Source organism: Poecilia latipinna, unplaced genomic scaffold, assembly GCF_001443285.1.
Source record: "Poecilia latipinna isolate Pla-1442-1.1 unplaced genomic scaffold, P_latipinna-1.0 Scaffold222, whole genome shotgun sequence".
Taxonomy (NCBI): domain Eukaryota; kingdom Metazoa; phylum Chordata; class Actinopteri; order Cyprinodontiformes; family Poeciliidae; genus Poecilia; species Poecilia latipinna.
The window spans coordinates 569,599-592,042 of NW_015112838.1; the positions used below are offsets into that span (position 1 = coordinate 569,599).

General features: G+C 39.6%; 1 protein-coding gene across 1 annotated transcript; it reads right to left on the reverse strand.

The window, feature by feature from the left end:
* Positions 1-15,278: 15,278 nt before the first annotated feature.
* dusp1 (dual specificity phosphatase 1) lies at positions 15,279-18,530 on the reverse strand. Its single transcript, XM_015031896.1, has 4 exons — positions 17,840-18,530; positions 17,496-17,641; positions 17,164-17,383; positions 15,279-16,521 (listed from the first exon to the last, which is right to left on the reverse strand). The coding sequence occupies exons 1-4, from the start codon at positions 18,246-18,248 to the stop codon at positions 16,166-16,168; spliced, it is 1,131 nt and encodes a 376-aa protein (XP_014887382.1). The 5' UTR covers positions 18,249-18,530; the 3' UTR covers positions 15,279-16,165.
* Positions 18,531-22,444: the final 3,914 nt, after the last annotated feature.

Consider the following 22,444-nt stretch of genomic DNA (forward strand, 5'->3'; position numbering starts at 1 on the left):
AAAAAAAAAAAGCAGTCTTCTCCATGATTGTGACTGCTGAGTTGACAAATGTCCAGAAGATGGTCGTCAACACCCTTCACAAGGAGGGTAAGCCATGAAAGGCAATTGCTGAAGAAGGTGTTTGCTCTGTATGCAAGTCTTTTAACAAAAAAAATAAGAGTGGTAGGAAAAGGTGCGTAAGCAACAGGGAGAACTGCAGCCTTGAGAGGATTGTCTCTCAAATTCATTCTAGAAGAGGAACCATAGTCAGACGATTAATAGACACTGGCTGCAAATGTCACGTCCCATGTGTCAAGCCGCTCCTGAACCAGAGACGACATCAGAGGGCTGAGCTGAAAAGCCACCGGACTGGTGTGCAAGATCCAATGTCCTGTTTTCAGGAAACAGTGAATTCTGCATTTCATTTGAAAAACCGAGGTCCCAGGGTCTGGAGAGACACAGAATCCATGCTGCCTGAAGTCCAGAGTGAAGCTTCCACAGACAGTGATGGTTTGAGGTGCTGTGTCATCTGCTGGTATCGGTCCACTGTGTTTTCTCAAGTCCACAGTCGAAAGAGCTGTCTACCAGCACATTCTAGAGCACTTCATGCTTCCCTCTGCTGATGAGCTGCATGCAGACTCTACTTTTATTTTCCGTCAGGTGTCCACACTGCTAAAGGTCCCAAAAACTGGTTCACTGACTGTGGAGTTCTTGTTCATAATTGGCCAGCAAACTGCCATGGCTTGAAAATCTACGAGTTGTTGGCAAACCTTGATAACAGCAACTGGTCCATAACGTTTTTATATGAACCTCCTTCCATTTTGGTTGTTAACACTGTAAACACAGCTTTTAAACAGAGAACATTAACAGCTTTCTATCTGATCAAAATCCATGTCGAACAATTTTTCTGTCATGACTGATTTGCCAGCAGCCTGACTTCTCCAAAGCGCCAAGCTGCCTTTGTTTACTTATGATTCAGACCAGTTTTGTTTTTGGTTGAACCGTCTCGGGACCGGTGCTAAAATAAACAAAACTCTATACATTATCTTTAGGGTAAAAAAAATAAAATAAAAAGTCCTCTTTACAGAATTATAATCGTTTTCATTCTTTGTTCCTCCCCTGATTGCAAACGGAGACAGATGATTGATGAGGTTTACAAATGAGGCGGGCAAAATCACTCAGAGCAGATGTAATTCGTTCGGAGTAAACTCGGGCTTTCTAATAAAAACATTTGGAGAAAAAAAAGATGAAATCTTGATATGTACAACACAATAACTACTCCTAATGTGTGGCTTAGAAGATTTCATAACAAAATTACGGATTTTTGAACACGGTGTATTTGTTCTTTCCATAAATCTCACGCCACCTAGGAGGAGCAGTGCCAGCATGCGAAGTCAAATTGAAAGTCTAGCAAATGTGGGACGTAGATGCCATCTACTATCTGCGCGCTCTCAGCAGAAACAGACTCCATATCAGACATCAAAGCCGAGTGCCTCGGATGGCCTGTGTAAGCCGGCTCTGAAAGCCGAGCTCATGACTCTCTGACAAGTTAAAATGCACAGCATGCGGCTTCAAACAGGTAAACAGCTACACCCTGAACACGGGAGATGATAGACAAGCATGGGTACTGCAAGACCCTGTTGTCTGACTTGGACCAACGAGACCTCAGGGTCAGTTTCACAGACACTCTGTTCACGTTTTATCGCCTTTACTCTGCTGAGTGTTTCCGTCCATCTGTGTCTCTTTTCCTGCTCTACATTTCCCACCACTGCCAATCGAACCGGTCGCGATCGGGTGGGTTTTGTTTGACACAACTCCCGACATCTGTGCAACACGAGGGCTTCGTTATTTGTTTTCGCTCCTCTTTAGAGCTAATCTCTGCCGCTCCTTCCAGTTCCCTGACCCTCTTCTCCCCTCCTCAGCTCTCTTGCGGTGACTTTGGCCTGCGACTTGTGGGAAACTTCTGCGGGGGCCCCTGCTTTCAGAGAGGCGACTGATATACTGAGAGTGCTGGGTGACGGACCTATTTTGGGAACTTGTAAATATGAGAACTTCCTTTCCTATCGTATGTCTGATCCCCGAGAGGATTATCAACAGCAAGGAGCAATGTGCGGTAGCAAAAACAAAAGCGTGCTATCAATTTTGTTACAGCTTCCTTTTTTGCCCAATATGGGAAGCAGTTCTGGACCTTTGTTGATTTAACAGAACTGTTATGGGTTTGACTCAGCACAGAGATTGGTTAAACTTACAAAAATAAAAGAACTGAAAAGAATGGAAAGAGATAAAGCATAACCTCTCTGACGAGCAAAATGTCAAAAAGAGGTAATGTTCTACATTTTCATCTGAAAACTATGAAATTATGCATGTGTTAAACATTTTTAAGGCATAGCATCAAAATAAAAATGAATACACCTTCGGATAATTATCATTGCTATAAATATTATTTTTGCAGCAGCAGTAGCAGTGGAAACAGTTATTGATTTTCAGTTTTGTCTCAGTTTCATGTGTTAACACTGTGTTACAATGACACTGCAGGCTTTTTACTCAAGGTTACAATAAGCTGCCCCACGCCTAATGCATCTTTTATGTACTGTGTGAAATATTACCTGGCATTACGGCACAATTTTACAGTCATACCATGTCTTATTTCACCCTGTGAAATAATTCAGATACTAAGGTGGATACTGTGCAAGAATAGAGATATTTAAACACAAACTGATGTTTGGTCAGATTTTATTTTATTTTTTTATTATCTGGACAAATTTACCAGCACCTGAATGGCTGTGTTATGAACATGGGTCATGAAATATTTAATCTGTCTCTCTAGTTATCAGCACTTTTAGGATTCAGTTCATTTCGATCAATATTCCCGTGTCTTGTTTAGGCCCTCTCTAAAACAAGTATGTAAACCCTGGGAATGGTCATAAAAAATATGGCGGAGGTAAATATTCGATTTCCTTTCTTTAACTCTGAGAGACAAATTAATCTCGGACGTGCACAGCATTTTCCTTTTCATAACAGGTTACACCTATAAAACCATCTGAAGTGTAATCAGAAGACTCTAGATGAATTTCTGCAAGCGGCACTTCCCTCGCCCCATCCTCTGTGTGTGTGTGTGTGTGTGTGTGTGTGTGTGTGTGTGTGTGTGTGTGTGTGTGACCTCACAGCTCAGAAACAAGGGCCAAACTTTGCTAACACAGAGCCAAACATACGGCGGACAAACACCTCCTCCGAGAACTTTGAATGCACCGATCAGCCCTCAAATGTTGGACGAGCAAAGATGACGCAATCACGAGAGGTGAAGCCTCAGAGTAAACACGTCCTCGCCATGCTACATTCTGCACATCCGAAGGTTTACATTTGGACAACGGGTGTTTAAATGAAGACGACGCTTCATGACCTCATGCAGAAGAAGAAATAGTAAAAGAAGCTGCTCATCTTGGCAACAATACCCAGTGAAGTCATTTATTTATTACTGTGCTTGCCCTGTCAGCTCCTGAAGTAAAGAGCCCTCTTGTGGCCAACTCTTATTTTGTGTTTCGGGGGCGCCATCTATGGGACATCTATGGAACACCATTAAACATTTATTTGAGTCATCTGTCAGTCCCAGGAGGACTCAAAGCAGTGTTTATTTCTGGAAAAACTTAAACAGACCACAGAGCTTACTTTGAGCTAAAGAAAACTACAGAAGATAAGCATGAATTTATTCTAAGATATTATGTTATTTTGTTGTCATAAGTCAGTGAAAAGCACAATGCACTGATATAAAGCCACAAAAAAAGCTCTTACATTGTAACTTTAAACTATAAAGGGCACCAACAACACTAGAGTCCCCCCCCCCCAAAAAAAAAAAAAAACAGGAAAGGGGGAGAAACAGATAATAAAGGAAACTCCCAAAGTCTTGGAAAAAATATGGCTCTTGTTTGTTTTATTTTCTGGTGGATTATTTTGGTTCTTGACCAGTGACTTCCTTGTCTATTCTCATACGCATTTGGTCTTTTTCTCATCAGTCTACAGGGGTCTGGGAAAGTTTTGACATGGCCTCTGTAGCCCACTCACAGCAACACAACGGCTGCTCGATTCAGCAGTGAATGAGCGACAGGCATTTCCTCTCTGCCTTCAGGCCAAAATAACAAAGTCAAAGAAAGAATAGATGAGGTAGCTCAGCTCTGACGCTATCAAGATTAAGTATTCAAACTGTGGAGTGGATCTTAGCAGTCTTAGGTTGAAAACAACAGCACTGAACTGTAGAGGTTCAGGACCCATACAAGCAGATCTACAGTGAACTGGGTAAACATGCAGCATGAGGCACATAGTGCCATCTTATAGCACAATTAAGGAACATAAGTTGTTATAAAATGCTGTATATGTTAAACATGATTTAAAAGAAACTTGACTTCATAATTTGAAGCCTTGAAATAGGCCTCTGTCTCTTTAAGAGACTCTACCTTCATAGTGTCGTCACAACAAGGCCTTTCATACATCATACGGTTGTTGTAGACTGTATGATGCATGCTGAGCTCAGCAGACTCGAGCTAAGTGCTGCTGCCACTAGTCTGGAGGAGCTGATTGGGGAAGCTGTGTTGTTCTGTGAGCTTGGATTGGAAACTGCAGCTCCAAGCAGGAGCTTTGAAGAAAAAGGCGGTTAGTGAGAGCAACCGTGTAGGCATCCCCGAATGGTTGCCATGGAGATTATTAAAGGATTTCTCAAACATGAATGGAAGAATCAAAGCAACACTCCATGTTTTAGATGAGGGGGAAAAAACATTATAACATACAAATCTAAAACAAAAAATGGCCATACATGATACCCCTTTTAAAATGAAAGCATCTTAATGTATTACAATGCCTCAGTAAAGCACAGATTGACGTTCAATATGTGACAAAATTGTGTTTAGTGGTTTCAGTGATCCAGTCTGACTCAGCTTAAGTTATTTTGCAAAGAAGAAACAGCAAAGATCTCAGTCTGCAGATGTTGATCAAAAAACATCCCAACAAAATTGACAAAAGTTTATGAATTTAAAATTTAAAATCAAGATGTATAATTAATTTTCTAAGTCGGTTCATATTCTTATATAGTGCATCAATAAAGATTAAATTAAATTTAATTTATTTAATTACATAATTTGATTTCAGCTTCTAAATTTGACTATTTAAATGCTTGCAGTAAAACGACATTGCTACTTTTAAAACAGAGGAAGAAAGGTAAATAATGCACATTACCATCTGCGACGTTGGCAGGTTTCTTTTGTTTGTTGGAAAAAGGGAGTTTGCAGGAGACAGACGAAAACTTATAACTCGAAGACTCACAGCTTCCCATCGTGTGTCCTCTGGAAAAATGTTTAGCTCGTACAGTCAGCGTTTTCTGTCTTCTGACGCCTGGTCTTCTAAAACACAGTTTGGTTTTCTTTTTGTTTCTAAAACTAATCCCGCCTGAAATTCGAAGGTGTGTAAACAGAGCCACGTGCCCACGGCTACCTGCCGTTTGTCCAATGAAATCAGACCTGAGAGGGGACAGACGTTGACACGTGTATGTGTGTGTGTGTGTGTGTGTGTGTGTGTGCGTGCGTGTGTGTGCATGCGTGTATTTGTGTGGTTGATAAACACAGAGGACCGTTAAGCTTTCACATGGTCACAGTCTGCTGACCTGAGTAGCAGGTCCACAATACAGCTTCTAAGAAGAAACATGAGTGGGCGTGAATATTAACAACACTGTCCTTGAGAATTGAGTGGGAAACTGTGATGTTTGGATAGGAAAATTACCTGCATGGGACATACAGACAGACAGACAGACAGACAGACAGACAGACAGACAGACAGACAGACAGACAGAGATAGAAGTATCATCTAGCATCAGATGCATCAGAACCTGGATGAAACTGAATCAGAACTGGACCCCTTCAACGTGACAACAGCCCAAAACATAGCAGTAGGACTGACTGAGAATTAAGAATAAAAAAAAAAAATTAAAAAAATATTCTGGTTCAAGTAAAATCCCAGACCTTAACCTTACTGAGAATATGTGAGGTGATCTAAAACACGATGTGCATGCAAAACAGGAACCCTTTTAAAAATGTTAAGCTTACTGTAAACAACTTTGTTTTCCAGACGCACATAAAGCAAGATATGACATCAGTACGTGAGCGCTTCTTAGCGAAGAAGTGAATATTAAATGAGACTCCCTTGTTTTTCCTCACGACTGTTATACAGTTGTTATCAAATGTAATTTTATGCATCTCACATCACAAACAGTCTTTGAAGAGAGATTTGGCCTTATTGTAATCATTATCTTTAGTAAATATGGATTGAATCAAGTGATGGCGTTTCCCTGAAGCAGCGTGTTCATTGGAGGTCCTCTATCAGCACTGTTACTTATTAACAAAAAGCGCAATGTTTGAGCTCACTTCAACTGTTTTGTTTTGTTTGTTTTTTTTGTTTGTTTTTTTTTTAGCTGAAATTGCTGGGTTTTCATTATTGAATTTAAGCTTAAATGTAAAATAAAATTACTGTAGAAAAAATGGCTTGTATCACTGGATATAGGTTAATTTGTAAATCTCCTGCTTCAACTCATGTCTGTTTGTGATTGGTGTCTGTTGATTTGTTTTTGGCAGTCGTGCGCCGATCGTTTCAAAACCTCTTTAGTGCCAGGATCTGGCTTTGAAACTTGGATCAAGTCTTTGGAAGCCAAGAATCAAATAAATAAATGCAGTTTAAGCATTTTCACTTGTGTTGACGTTTTTTTCTTTTTCTTTTTTTTTTTTTCTTTTTAAGCCAGCAACAGGTTTTTTTTAAACATTATTGTTAGGCTTTCTTTCTTCTTAATGTAGACCACACAACATACAGAGTGTTCTCCAGGAGATGGCGCTCACACATAATGTACTTGGACAAAACAAGGTAAACAGACTTCAGTGCTGTAAATCCTCACAGGCACAGAGAGAAAGTGGGAAGGAAGAGGCCCCTCTGGAACGTACTAGAAAAAAGGTTTAACATCTCTACTGAGAGAGAGTTAGATGACCAAAAGATTTACTTTTATTTCTGTCATCAGATTTTAATAAATCAATTGAGAACAGATGCATGGAAGATGAAGGAGTGCACCGTAAAATGCCACGTACGTCCTAAAACGGGGTTAGAAAATCTCTCTGCTCATATTTTAATCATTTTATCACTAAAATTGCTTCAGAATGATACACCCTGATTAATGGATGGCCTTGATGATTCACGTTATACTGAACATGTGATCTTCAGTGATTCACGGCTTGCTCATCCAGTGAATAAGACCAAAAAATGAAGTAAAAGCTGGTATCACCACATCAGACTTCATGACAGTTGCGCTGACGAAAACGGTCATTTTTAAAAACGCCACACGTACTGAGAAAACTGGAGAAAACGGACGACCGCCACGAGTATAACCTGAACATTTTTGAACAAGATAAAGGCAGCAGATTGTAAAACCAGACGAAACGCTGTCATGAACATGACACGTGTTTCCTTTAAAACCGTTTTCTGCTCTTTTGACTCGTAACACTGATCAGCTTTAAAGGAGAAAAAAAAATACATTTTGCGCAACTATGTCTCAAAAATGTGCAACAGTAAACTCTTTTTGTAAGCCCTGTGACGTTCAGCGTTAAGTCATCTACTGACTGGGAGTCAGATGTTTATCAGATACAACAAAGAAGAATATAAGTTAAAAGTTGAATTCAGAAATTGAAAGGTAGGACAGAGTATTTTGAATAATTATGGCGTACGGCTAATGAGAATCTACATATTATATCTTCACAAAACAAGAATTTTACATAATACAAAATACAAATATATTCCTGGTCTCATGTAAAAAAAAATATATATATATATATATAACTTGTGTGTGTTAAACTCCATTTTGGGTTTCCATTAGCTGTAAGCAATAATTATTCAAATAAACTGAAATAATGCTCTGCGTGTAATACATCTACACATGAGTTTAACTTTTTAAGTTGTATTACTAGTAGAAACAAATTAACTATTTGTATATGAGATGCAGCTTTTCCCATTGCTCCAGCAAAACAGTAAAAGATAAAAAAAATACTTGCTATGAGTTTTTTAAAGGGAGAAAAAACACCTAAAGTAATGCTCGAAGAGAAACAAGGGCATCATCTTATTCAAGTCAGGAGGATTTCTGCAGCTTATGAACCATTCTTTGTTAGAGTTTCAGAGATGGAGAAGCACGGAGGTCCCGTGCTTCTCCTCAAGGCTTTTCTCAGGCATGATTTATCCTGTAGTGCCTCCATATTCACCAGAACACAAGACATATTTTTGTTCCTGTCATTAATCGCTCTGAATTTTAGTCATAGAATGCCTCTGAACTAAGTAGGGCAGTGGTTTAGTTACTTTCTAAGCTGCGTTTTGTTTAGTTTTTTTTCTTTTCAGTTTCTAGGTCAAGACCAGTGAGTAAGCTGGCATAACCGGTCTTGGCGCTCATGAAAAGTTGTCTGTGAGCCAACAAAACAAAACAAAACAAAAACTCATATGCATCTGAGTTGTTGAAGGAATCAAATACATCTGTCAACAGCTTTGTTATTTATGTCTCCACATATGTTTACCCCACTGGGATGACATCATGTAGTCAAAGTTCGGTTGCTGTAAGAAGACAGGATGCCACACATTCTTAGAATACTCCATACAGGATCTGACCTCCGCTTGTGAATGCAACAGCGCGGCTGCAGCGAGTGGAAAATTACAGGCTCTGTTCAGACTGTGAGGAGCGAAGGAAGCTCTGAAAGGGTTCAGATGTTGTTGTTTTTGTTTTTTTTTTTCCCCCCTCCCAGCTGTTGCTTGAAAATATGTTTTTTTTTTTTTTGTTTTTTTTAAGATTGAAATGTGTTTAAGATTCCTACTATTGCCTTTTTAGATTTACAGTGATTTTATTGTTAACATTTCCTTCTTTTGGGATTTCTTCTTATTTTGTCACATTTAAATATTTCAGATCAGAAAGAAACTAAGTAAATACAAAAGCAGTTTTAGATGGATGATTTAATTTATTACAAAACAAAACAACTCCCCCCACCCCCACAAAAAAAACAAAACAAAAAAAACCTACCCAAATCAATCTGATTAAATGTTTCCAATAACTGGCAGTGAGTTATTTATTGCACTGTTGGGGAGTTTTAGTCCACTTGTCTGTAGGATTGTTTTAATGTAGCTACTTTTGATGGCTTAAGAACAACAGCATCTGAGTCACATTTAATCTTAAAGCTTTACTTGGTCACTGCGAACCCTCCTTTTGTGCCGTTCATGGATGGATTGCCAATGTGCTTGGATCATTCTGCTGCTCCAAGCCCAGTGTGCTGGAGCTTAAGTTCCTAAGCTGATGTCCAGATACCCTCTTTCTGGACTTTTGGTGGATTGAGTTGTGGCATGTCCTCTTAGAGCAGCAACGACCATCAAACTACCACCACCATACTTTTCTGTATGAATATTATGTTTTTCTGTAAAGTTGTGTTTGCTTCACGCTAGCGCAACAAGACGCGCACCTTCCAAAACGTGTCCCACTGGGGATTCTTTATCAATCCCCAAATCCTTCAGGATCGTCCCGATGGTTTGCTTTTGGCAGTTTCGAGACAGACGTTTGTGTTTTTTGCCTTTAAACTTAATTTTCCTCAAAGTTATCTTTACTTGATCACAAAATTTGAAGATTTGCTGCAGTTAAGTTTAACAAAGGTTCAAACAGTGTTTTTTTTTTGTTTTGTTTTTGTTTTTGTTTTTTTTTTTTTACGTGCATGAGTAAAATACCTTTCTACAATGAGGCATGACAAATGCGACTTATCAGGCCTCACCATCACAAACAACGGCTGATCTGATAGGAACTGCGCTCACCCTTAGAGCGGACATATTTTTTCTGCCACCATTGTCTCACATTCCAGACCAGAGTGCTAAAGGAAGGTGAGCCCAGCTAGAAAGGAACGGGTCACTTCACTGCTGCCACATGTAATCTCTCGACATTCCTGAAACTAATCTTTGGTTATCGTGCCACAGATCTGCCCTTACTGCTGCTCCTGTCACGCAACTGCGGCCTGTCCAACTTCTTGAAGCAGGGCGCAGAATATTATCAATACAAGCAGCTCTTTATTAAAGTCACAACGTCCGTAGTTCTCTTCTGCCAAAGCTCTGCGACTGGGATTTTGCAGCTGTGGTATGTTTTAATTGACAGCTTGTGGGTTTTGAAGCAGTTCCAAAGGATGGTTTGGAAATGTGGGGCAACAGGCTCTAGGTGTTGATCTGAAGATAACAGGCCATCGCAGAGTTTCAGAGGCTTCTTTGGCTCTGGATGTCACAAAGGCCTTCCCCCCCGTCACCGGCACAATCCTCTTACAGATTTACTCCCCGTGCATAGTCCCGTATGACATCAATCTGGGGATTAAATCTTCCCACTCAGGATGTGTGTTAAGCTTAATCCCGTTTGAAGGTAATAATGTAGCGCAGAGGTGTAATTACCCAGTGTCTCTCAGTAGAATCACACTGAAAAAGTCAGAATGTTATTCTAGTATCGCAACCAAAAAGGATCTCAATAAAAATGTTTAGAAAGTCATGTGCATGCCGGGACAAAATTATCAACATCCTTTTCTTTTTCTTTCTTTTTTTTTCCCCCACTTTTTATCACAGTGGAAATATAAGTTTACTGCATTTTGGAGGGATTTTATGCAGCAGGCTTATACAACATAGCAAGTGACTGTGAAGTAGAAGCAAATATGATACATGGCAGCAAAATACATTAGAAGTTTACAGCAGAGTCGAGTTAGGAAGCTACATCTTAAGCTTCGAACATCTCAATATATCATCCAAAACAGGAAAACTCATGACACAACATCAAAACCTTCCGAGACACCTAAACTCACCGGAGAGCATTAATCAGAGAAGCAGCCAAAAGGCCATTTGTAAGTTTAGAGGAGCTGCAGAGTTCAGCTCAGGTAGGACGATCTGTCAAAAGGACAGCGATCAATCATGCCCTCCACAAAAACAACTTTTAAGAAAGAGTGGAGACTGGGAAGTTGACCGACCACCAGCAACAGGCAGACCTACTTCTGCCCACTCTATGCTCTTCCGATTTTTATATGCAAATATTTTTTAAATTACATGGTATTCATTTTAATTTAAACACAAACTTTTTTTGTCATAAAATGTCAAATGGCTCTCTTTTTTTATTTTTTATTCTGAGCATTGGTAAAAGCAACGGTGTCACTAAGCAGCATTACTTGTTTCACACAGTTTCTGTTCCCACGGCCATAAGAAAAGAAAAATGAAAAACAGCCATATCTTTTTTTCATCTGACTTGAGACGTGTTGACAGATGAAAATAGCAGGAAGACTAAAGATGGCCGATTAACCAAACACAACAAGGAAATAAACAGCACTGACTGTAAATGATGCTCTTCGTGGCCTTATCTGGCTTTTAGGTGCAAAAACCACAGTATGACTGTAGTTTGAGAACCAGAGCCGTTTTGCTTGAGCTGCGTTATTATCTTGCCTCTACATGCTGCTCTGGCTGTTTATTCTAAGGCGTGGGTGTATGTTGTGGTCAGCATGGCGAAAGTTAGATCCACCCCATCATAAGGCTTATGATAAAAATATCTTTTGGCTGTTAATATGCGGTGGCTCCCAAAAGTATCTACACAACTCCAGCTTTCACACATTTTGTCACATTATAGCTCTATTTGTAGAAATGCATATATTATCTTGATTTTTTTTCCTACAAATAAACGTGAAAAGCCTGACATTGATTTGCTTGCAGATCTACTGAAGTCAACATTTTGTACAACCGCATTTACTTCGTATACAACCGGGTATGTCTTCTCTACTTTTCCTTCTGCAAATTAGCTCAAACTGAATCAGATATAATGAGAAGTGAGTCATGCCACGGATAATTAACAGGGACATAGGTCTAGGCTTTGACTGAACCATTGTGGTTTAAACTGTAATCCCGTTTAAAAGTGTCTGTCTTAGGATGCAGTGGTTTAGATCGGGGCTTTTCAAAGTGCAACACGGGCTGATTTTGTGTGGCTCCAACTGCAGTTAAAAGCAATTTGGCCCTGCAGCGCAGATGATCGATGCAGGTGGAGAATTTTTCATTTTTAATTTCACTGACAAATTAAAATCTTCTTGCTTTTTCTATTCTTTTTAAATAAGATGACCACATCCATACTAATCTGTAACTTTTACTCAAAAGCATCAAAGTTGGTGCTTTGACTTACAGTATTTTATTAACGTAGGTAAATATGGTAACCTTTTGTTGAAAGAGTGATCTAATGCTGGAATTGTTGCATAGAACAGATATTTCTTTTTAGATATTGTTTTTTTTTTTTTTTTTTTTTCAGTTGAGCCCAAAAAATGTATTTTTTTTTTTAAAAAAAAAAAACAAACAGGCAATTTGGAACAACTACAAAAGAATCTGACTTTTGTTTTTTCTTAATTAATATATTGGATGTACAGTTCACAATCAAATTTTTGGTGATTATTTTCCTATATTTTTTTGACTTGAGAGCTTTTGACTTGAATTGACAAAAACCTTTGCACACCACAGTTTTAAATGAAACCAAACAAAAGTCCAGACCTAAGTTCAAGCCTATCCAGTGAAGAGTTGCTTGTTTTGTGAACAAGAATGACCATAAATTAGAGTCTCTTGACATCCAAAACTGGTACAGCCACTGCAATTAAATCAGTTCTACAAACTACTGATTCAAGTGGTTGAATGTGCATTTTCCAATTGTTTTTTTTGTCACATATTTTGTTAACATGTCTTTCTTTCCACTCATGTTAGACTATTATATAACATCCAAATAAAACCCTAAGCTTGTGACTGTAATGTAACGATATATGAAAGGATTAATGATAATACTTGAACAAGTTGCTGCACCTACAACATTTTCCCAACATGCAGCACTAACTTCTCTGTTAAAAGGAGGAGTAAGACATTCAGTTACTGTGCAAAGGGAAAATGTTCAGGCCGCTTCACTTTTTCCACATGTTGTTAAGCTACAACCTTATTCCAAATTGCATTTAATTATTTTCTTCCCACGTAATTCTACACATAAACTTTATGACATTACAACAAAGTGGGGGCGGGGGCTAAGCTTTCGAATGTTTTGTAAAATTATTAAAAGTGGGAAACCTTCACAAGTCAAGTCTAATCGACTGAATTCACACCACAGGTGGACTCCATGTAGTCTGCAGAAACATCTGAAGGACAAGCAGTGGAGACATGCTAATTTTGAATGTTATGGCTGAACGGCTGTGAATACATAATAGAAGTGTGATTTCTTGTTTTACTATTTTTAATACATTTCCCCCCCCTCAAAAAAATCCACACTGTCTTTATTATGGTGTATTTGTGTGTAGAATGTTGAGGGAAGAGCTCGTCTTCTTACAATTTGGAATAAGGTTTTAACATAACTATGTGGAAAAAGTGAAGTGCTGTTAATAATACCTGGACGCGCTCTGTGTGAATTTTTGCAGTGTCACTGCTGCATATTAAACGTGTGGTTGGGTTTCTTTTTCAGTCATGGGTGTCGTGTCTGACAGATAAGGTAACTATTGTTGCACGAAGGATTATTTCAGCTGAAACCTCATTGAATTTGAAAGAGCTGCTGTTCCTTTTCTGTGAGACAGATACAGACGGGACAACAACCCAACAATCAACGCGGTAGAAGCAAACATATAGAAAGGATCGGTCGTTGCGCTCTTTGAAATTGTCTCGCTGACAACAGAGTCTGTCACATACACGAGAAACACTAACATCAGATCATAAAGCATCCCTAATGACTTTCACACAAACTTCTGCCAACTTCTTAAGGCAGGAAATCTAAAGACACAAAGGCAGCTGGAGGAGTGGAAGGGGGGTTGGAGGACGGAGATTCAAGGGGTGGAGGGGGGACACATATGTCACCAAAGCTACAGATTGTCTGGGGAGCTGAAAAAGTCCTTTGTCAGGGAGCATCTCGTTACAGTCGACAACAAATGTTTCTGGTAATCTGATTATGTATGTATCATGTCGAAATTGATTTTTTTTTATTTCCTCCATCAAAATTAAACTCTCCATAACAGCAAAGGGCTGTTTTGCGTAAAAGTCGTATGGTCTCTGAGGAGTACGACATTCATTTATTTTAAATGTCACGCCACACGGCAGGTCACAGCCAATCTTTTAGCTAATTTGTAACCCAAGCACACTGCTCTCCCTTTCACATTCACTGAGCCCCAGCCTCCTCCGTAACATGTGGAGGCAGAGGACACAAGCCGGTGCTTGACTGAGCCCTGAATGCTCTTTGGTTGTCACACTTTTCCCAAACGCCTTGCAGCTGCCTCCATTGTGGCCAGCAGAAGGAGGGAGGCGAAGGGGGAGGGGGAGGAGGTGCTTAACTGATTTTTTGAGCCTCCTGCTGTTGCCCCGGACTCAGATGGGTTCACAGAGACGGAGTGTGGCCCAAACAATGGCTGACACCATGACATCATGCCTCTTATTTTGGTGAAATCCTCATGCAGATATATGATGGGATTCCATCGCATCAACAGGGAACAGAGGCACAAAAAGGACGTTTTGGCCTTTGATCTTTGTAGGAAATGAAAAAACCTCTTCGTTGTGCAACAGGTTTTATGTATAAATTGTAAAAAAAAAAAAAAAGTGTAAAAAATAAATCTAACCTTTAATTTTAGTAAATAAGAACGAAAAATCGGTCTTAGTGGAAAAAAAATTATTAGGAGTTCCACAATTAAAACAGTTTCAAAGCGTTTTTGGGATTTGTAGTTTTTATTGGGTGTAACACAAAGGGCAAAAAACCTTTAATTGGCATTCACTAATGTCCTGCTTCCTTAAGCTTTAAATGTAACGTGACATACAGGTCCATCGCTTTTAGCCGCCCCTTACAATGAAAAACACAAGATAATATCCCATTCAAGTAATAAACTCAAGATAACATCCAGTTTAAGTGATAAACTTTTAGCAGCCATGACTTCCTGTTTTCTTGCAAGTCATGGACTTTTGGCGTGACACAAAAGAGAATTATCTTAACTACTCGTAAAAACAGGGACGACAACATCCCATCTCATTTGTTTCTGTGAAGTCTTATTTATTTTATTTTTTTAACGTTCTTTGTATCTGCAGTTTTATTTTTAAATGATGGGGCGTGAAAGTTATGCTTTAGCTATAGAGAATCAATGGACAAGTTTTGTTTCACAATTAGTTTAAAATTTTTTTAAAATGGAGACTTAAAAAAAACAAACCACACCCATCTGCATAATATATAAGCCGTAATAAAAGAAACACAAGAGAACATCTTCAGCTGAGTACAAAAACTCAATGAGATTTATTGAACATGTATAAAAAAACTCTTTGACAAACATCTGTAAAAATAGCTGTTATAAAGAAATATATTAATTTAGTTAATAAATATGTCAGAACACGGTCAAACAGACCGATTGGTCCCCCGGTTTTAGTAGTTTTTGGGGTTCCGTCGCAGCGCTGCAGTACACAGTACAAAAACATGAGGTATTTCAAAGTCGGTTGACCCAACACGTCGTGATCGTCAGTGATATCGAGGAAGGCAACAAACAAACAAAAAAGAAGAAAACAAAAGGAAAAAAGTTTTATAATCTAATTATAAACCTGTTCCAAAACCAAACAGGTAGATTCTATGACACACCTACTAAAAGCATGAGTTACATTCATTTCTAATCATATGCCTTACTGGGCAATGGGTTTGCATTGCCTCTTTGTTTAACAAGTGAAAAGATTCGAGAGGTTTAAAAAAAGCGTTCCTGAGATAACTGATAGCCCTCTCAGTTTTGTTTAAAATGATTATGATTATCAAAAGCAGTTGCCTTCGTCAAAACAAGAAATCAGTCTTTTAAAGAAAGAATACTCAGGACTTCTTCTTCGTCTTTAGCGTCTCCCAACTGGGGATTTCACATTAAGGACGTGAAGCGTGAATACTGCCTGATGGTAGTCGTTAAAGCTCGCTCTGAAATGATGAGGTCAAGCTATGAAGGATTGGCCAGCAGAGTCAGGTTAAGTGGCCCGAAGCTACAGCACCCATTCTGTCTGGTGACACCAGCATCACCGTAAGCGGACAAATGGATCACTTTATGTGAAGTGCTCCATGCGGAGTCACTTGGTATTTTGAGTCCAAACAAAGTCTGTTTTTTGTTTTTTGATGGGACCTCTGTCAGCAGCTGGGGGAGGTCGTGATGGGACTGTGGCGGAAGGAGAGCTGACCGGACGAAGCGTGAACGGGGATGGAGACGGGGAAGTTGAACACGGTGCTGCTCTTGCTGATCGCCGGGCTTCCCGCCTCCGAGGAGCAGGTGGAGGAGGCCAGGACCTGGGACTCGAACTGGAGGAGCTGGCCCATGAAGCTGAAGTTGGGGGAGATGATGCTGCGGCGCTGCTTGACGAACTCAAAGGCCTCGTCCAGCTTCACGCGGTTGGTGCGCATGAGGTAGGCGAGGCAGATGGTGGCAGAGCGGGAGATGCCGGCCTGACAATGCACGAACACGCGGCCCCCGTTGTTTCTCACCGAATCTGGTTGGAGAGAAAAAAAACCATAGAAGAAAATTAGAATCACCGCAAAACAGCCAAAGGTGATTACACACAAATGGATCAGGCTACATTATTAACAGGAAACGAGGACAAAAACGCCTTTGCAGCACTTTCAGTTTCTTTTTAAATGCGCTCATTAGCAAACAGGAACACAGTTAATAGCTTTGCAGGGTGTGAACCAGTGGGGGTTACTCCCAAAGGAGGCGTAATGAATGGACAAAAGAGGGGAACAGACCCCTGCTGGGGGTATTGAAGTGGCAGGAAGGCTGACAGTGAGTGAAGAGAAATTGCCCTTTGTTCAGTCAGAACAAAAAGAGCTATGAAGGCGGGGATCTATTCAAGCACAGCCAGCCCCAAACTGCAAAACTAGTTTGGGGCTGCCGCTTTGCGATTCATTATTTAAAAAAAAAGGACATCCCTCTTTCTACGCCTCAGGGGTGGCAGTGATGTAACCGCCATTGTGCTGGAGTAGGGAGCCAGCTGGTTGGGTTTTGGAGGGAACTTTTGAAGATTTCAAATCAAGCGAATCAAGGGGGAAAGAAAAGGGAGGGAACAGAGGTTGGGGCAGGCTGGGAGTTTGTAGTGCTAACAACTCAGGAACTAGTTAGCAAAACCTGCACTCACCAATAAACTCTATCGCCTCGTTGAACCAGGAGCTGATGTCGGCCTTATGGTTGTCCTCCACCGGGATGCTTTTGTACAGAAAGGAGTCCTCGAAGTGGTTGGGACAGTTGGAGGAGACGTTGATCAGGGCGGTGATGCCGAGCATGTCCAGCATGTCTTTTCTGGAAGCGTGGTAAGCACTGCCAAGATACAGGAACGGCAGGATCTCCACAGGACCACCCTGAATTAGAACAGAGAAAATAAGCAAACCATAAGTCATCTCCAAAACAGTAAAACAGGAAGTAGGAGAGAAGGGAGGATGAGAATTTTTTATTTTTTTTTAAAGTGCAAACCTGATCATATAGAGGTGTGTTGCAGGGACTGCAGTTTGGGTCTGCACTCTCTGGATTTCTGGCACTCAGTGATAAGCTGAGCCCTTGAGGAGGGGAAGCTTTGGTGCACATCTCTGGATACTCAGAGGAAAAACTGTCAAATCCACCTGGAAATATAGAACAAAACACATTATTAAAAATCTGAAGCTTAGCACAAAAGGCACATGCTTTTATTTATGAGTGACAACTGTTCATGCAGGCTATTTTCGAGCTCTGTTTACAACAGGAGCAGCTGGTAAGGTGACAGCTGCACTTCGTAACAGGAAAGCGCCTAAATGTGTTTCTAACCAGCAACATTTTCTTACCTTGGAGAATAAACACGCTGATTCCACAGGGGCTGCGGCAGAGCGCATTAACAGCCAGCATCAGCGTCCCGTCCTTCTTAGCCTGGCCCAGGTCCGTGCTCCGTTCGTCCAGCAGCACCACGGACTGGTACTCCCCGGACAGGAGCCGGTTCCTGGTGTCCTCGTTGGGCACGATGTGCTCCAGCCCCAGTCCGCCTCTGGCCCTCCTCCGGACTATGGTGCTAAAACGCACATTGGTGGAGCCGGAGATGTGAGAGGCGTTGAAGGAGAGGAAGGAGCGGCAGTCCAGCACCAGGCAGCCCGGGACGTCGCCCTCCATTAGAGACCGGAGGGACGCGCAGTTGATGGTGGGAACTTCCATTATCACCATAGTAGGACAGCGGGATATGAGTGTCAAATCCAAATACATATAGGTTCAACGGCAGAAATATTCAAGCTCAAAGTTACAGAAATATTATTCTGTTCTTTGGAGTGAGTCCTTTGTTCCGGTTAGTTTCTATGTAAAAAAGAAAAGAAAGAAAAAGACGGTAAAGCTCGAAAGAAAGAAAGGGGGAAAAAAAAGTTTTAAAGTTGACTTTGGTGTTCCGATTCTTCCTTGAGTAGTTCCGGGTAGCTTAGTTCCTTATTGACCGAGATTAAATACTTAACGTTTCAAAGTCAGACTTCTGCCTCAGAGCCGTATGAAGCTGTTTATATATGAGCCGAGTCCATGAATGAGAAGCACTGACGTCAGAGCGCCGCCTCTCTGGGCGTCCCGCCAACCGCGCGGACGTCATCATGATGGTTCTAAAGTGCAGGAGGGCACAACAACTAGGGCTCGCGCACATGCGCGATAATTCTACATGAATGTACTGCACTTACGCGGGCACGCGGAGATTCCTCTCTCTCTCTCTTTTGTTTTTGTTTTTGTTTTTGTTTACCTTCTCTGTGACAAATGACACGCAATATATAGCAATATATTTAAGAAACATTGGATTTCAATTGAATTATGTAAATGGTGTCATTTTTGCTTAATTTCGGGTTGTTGCTTTTGTTATTTTTCCCACCTTGACATTCAATGGTGAATCTTAACCACTGCTGAGATTATTATGTATCTCGCATGTTCATGTTTTTATTTATCTCTTTGGGTTTTCAATCATCTATGTAGTGACTAGTATTTCACTGTAATCCCAGAGGAGTTATGTCTCAATTTGTTGTATGGCAGTATGCAAAGAATTGTCAAATAAACTGACTAAGGTTTAAATGTTCATTTAAGACGTAGAGTGTGTTCTTTTTAGTTAATTTTTCTACATAAAATTTGCATTGAACTTTGGCTAATTTCTTATTTTTACACTTAGACTGTAGATAATTTTTTTTTCTGAATATCAGTTACTCCTGGTTTTTATGTGTTTAAAATATTGTTTCTTTAAAAAATATATTTATTATTTTTGATACAATTAAGTTCCCATGTGTATATTAAATGTTAACAGTATAGGAAAACCAGTTACATACTCCACATGTAGGTCTAATTATGATGTAATTTGTTTTTCTAGAATAATGATTAATTAAACACAAATCTTAACTACAATATCAGTTATATTATATTATATTATATTATATTATATTATATTATATTATATTATATTATATTATATTATATTATATTATATTATATTATAAAGGTACCAATATTTACAATGAATTACATTTTATCAGATTAAAAAGAAAATGAATATTCATGTTTGTTTCAGTGCATTTATAATCTAGATTATTTGTTTACAACATATTATCATTTACAATATCTGTCTCAATTTATCTGTCTCAATTTATGTGTTCATTTAATTTGATGATCTGTCAGCAAATAAGGAATTTGCCAAACTTTCCATGATGTTTAGTATTTAATTGGATTCCTATTTTGCCTCTTCAGTAGAGAGTTGACAAATAACAAGATAATAAGTAAATATCTGGCATGGGTGCCATAAAAGTTTATTCTTTGTTTTTATTAGTCTGTGGTACATAGTGTTCAATGCGGCGAGAACGAAGGCTAACCATAAAAGTTAATCACGGTATAGAAATCTGAAGTCCAGTAAATTTCCAGGTGCCGAGAAACAAAACACTGGTATACCAGGAAGGCAATGACAGATGGAGGTCTTGACCTCGTAGTTTTGTTTTGTAAAAATGGATATGTGGGGTATTTCTTTGTTTTCCCAGAGAGACGAGAGAAAACATATTTTGAATGAAAAAAGAAAACATGATTTCAATCGGTGTGGGAAACCCTTTTTATTTTCTGGTGTGGTTTGCTGACTCAGACTATGGCAACACTCATGTCTTAAAATGCAGAAGCAGGATGATTGTTGACCTGTTGACAAGGCGGGCATGTTGCCTTTTGTCCTCAAACAAAAGTTTGCAAAAGAAAAAGGAAAGAAAGATTATGCTGCCAAGCAAACACCTAAATAGGACAGTTGTTTCCAGCTTCGAAATTCTATGTCTTTTAGCTAAAGCTAAAGTTACCAAGCAGGGCCATAATGTCATTCATACTTTACTACAACATGAAAGTGTGGAATACACATGTGTGCTGGTTTGGCCCTCTGTTTATTCAAGCAAAAAGGAAAATGGATTTGTTATGGTACAGAGGAAGAGGGGGAGCGTCGGCCCACTGAACAGAAAGTCAACCAACCACAGCCAAGTGTAAAAACTCTCTGGCAGGTTAAACCTCACACTCTCGTGAGATGAGTCAACTGTGAGGCACATGCTACAAAGCAAGAATGTTACACGCTCTACAGGGAGGAGGGCCCGAGATCTACTGAAAACAGTTTGTACCCAAACATTTTGTTCTAACGGCCAACGCAAAACCCCCCAGAATCAGGAAGAGTACAGCGAGAGAGTTATGACTTGGAGTGAACATATAATGCAAAACCAAACTGTGTTTTTGCAAACTGTGTCAGTATTACATTGTTTTTTCAGTGAGGTACAGAACATGCTTTCTTTTTTTTTATACAATAAGTTTACTGAACCATACACATCTGTCAGATTATTGGTCCTGTCTTGACTTTATTCTTTTATTTTTGTAAATGTTGAAACACAAAACGGTGCATAAGTTTTTACTGTGTGTCTGGATACTGAAACTAAGCTCTGAAAACTGAACCTGTGTTGTCACTGTGCTTTTGGTTCTCTTAGCTGTGGCTTGTAACCAACTAGAGACCAGAAAGGGAAGTGAAAAAGTGGATGACGGAGAGGCATTTCCTGCAGTCCAGCCTAGCTGTCACTTGCTGTCATCCCCTGCCTGTTTACTGTCATTGTAGCTACAGGCAACAGTTGAGACATCACTGGGAAAACACAGGGCATGTACTGCCTGCTAAGTTTTAATAACAGACTTGTAAATTTGGGACACCTATATTCTTTGTTTCCTTGTTGTGGCAAAAATAACACTTTCTGCTGAGTTTATGGATTTTTTTTGCTACGACATATGCAATTTTCAAACACAGCGTGTCATTTCCTGGACAGCAACATTGGTCACTAAAGCCAGAAACCAAAATATACATTGTCCACAATACAATATTACTAAACCTCTAGCCTTAGTTTCTTAGTAGCTTTAATTGTGTTTGTTTCTGCTAGACTGTGAATCTGGACTTGGGTAGAACTGGCCCAAGGCAAAAGCAAACAAAGCAGTTGCTTGTCTCCCCAAAACAAACAGGGAGCCTCCAAAACTGTCATACAGGCCAGGTATAGGCAATGCATTTAATTATTTATTTGTTTATACAATTGATACTCATAACTGTTCAAAACAAACTTTGGTTGTTTCGTATCTTGCCATCTGTACCAGCGTAAAAAAATGTTTTATGCCGATCGCAACTTGAGGAAATGCATCAGAAAAAAAGTTATCACAGCTGTTCATGGCGTTACAATACATATGTGTGAAGGGGATGTGTCACTTGCTGTCGTACAATGGTCCAAAAAAACCATTTGAAAAACATTCGTTTGGATCCAAACACATTTACAATAAAATATTATGATCGCTTCATGAAAGAATCCATTCCACTCGATTGGTACTGGAATATGCATACTGCTAAAAGGTTTTGGGGTTACTAAACTAAGAATTCTGTCATCAAATAATCTGTTTTAGTGTTGATTGCAGTTTCTACACCTGTGTGTAAACATTGGGTTTAAATGTCTTTGCTAAGACCAATGAGGAAAATTTACTGCAATCACAAAACTCAGAACTGAAATGGTGCAAATTTTAGTGGAATGCCATAGAAACTGTGAGAAAAAAACATTACGTCCAGCCACAACAAGTGATTTCCTACTGAAACCACAGCTTGTGTGAGGAGGAACTGAAATAACCAGCTTTACCATACTGGGCAGCACACTGTGGGCTAACAAGTCATTACCCAACAACAATAATAATTCAGCTACACGTTGAACATAAATTCTCCTTTAGTTTAAGAATGGTTTAATGTTTTCACAAAGTTTAAAGACTTATTTTATAGCATGTGTTGTTAGCTGAAAAAGTTTCTATTTGTTTCCTGTTTTAAAGATACATGGTCATTTTCAACTGGGTACTGTTGACATTTTCCCTGCAAATATACTGTTTGCTCCGCAGTGTTCGGTACTGACGTTAGGTTTTCC

Bases quoted from the DNA above. Each gene is read 5' to 3' on its own strand.
- dusp1 (XM_015031896.1), bottom strand. From the start codon at position 18,248: ATGTATTTGGATTTGACACTCATATCCCGCTGTCCTACTATGGTGATA. The intron at 17,642-17,839 runs GTAAGAAAATGT...CTATATTTCCAG, and splicing joins CAGCGTGTTTATTCTCCAAG to GTGGATTTGACAGTTTTTCC. The intron at 17,384-17,495 runs GTTTGCACTTTA...GTTCTAATTCAG, and splicing joins ACACACCTCTATATGATCAG to GGTGGTCCTGTGGAGATCCT.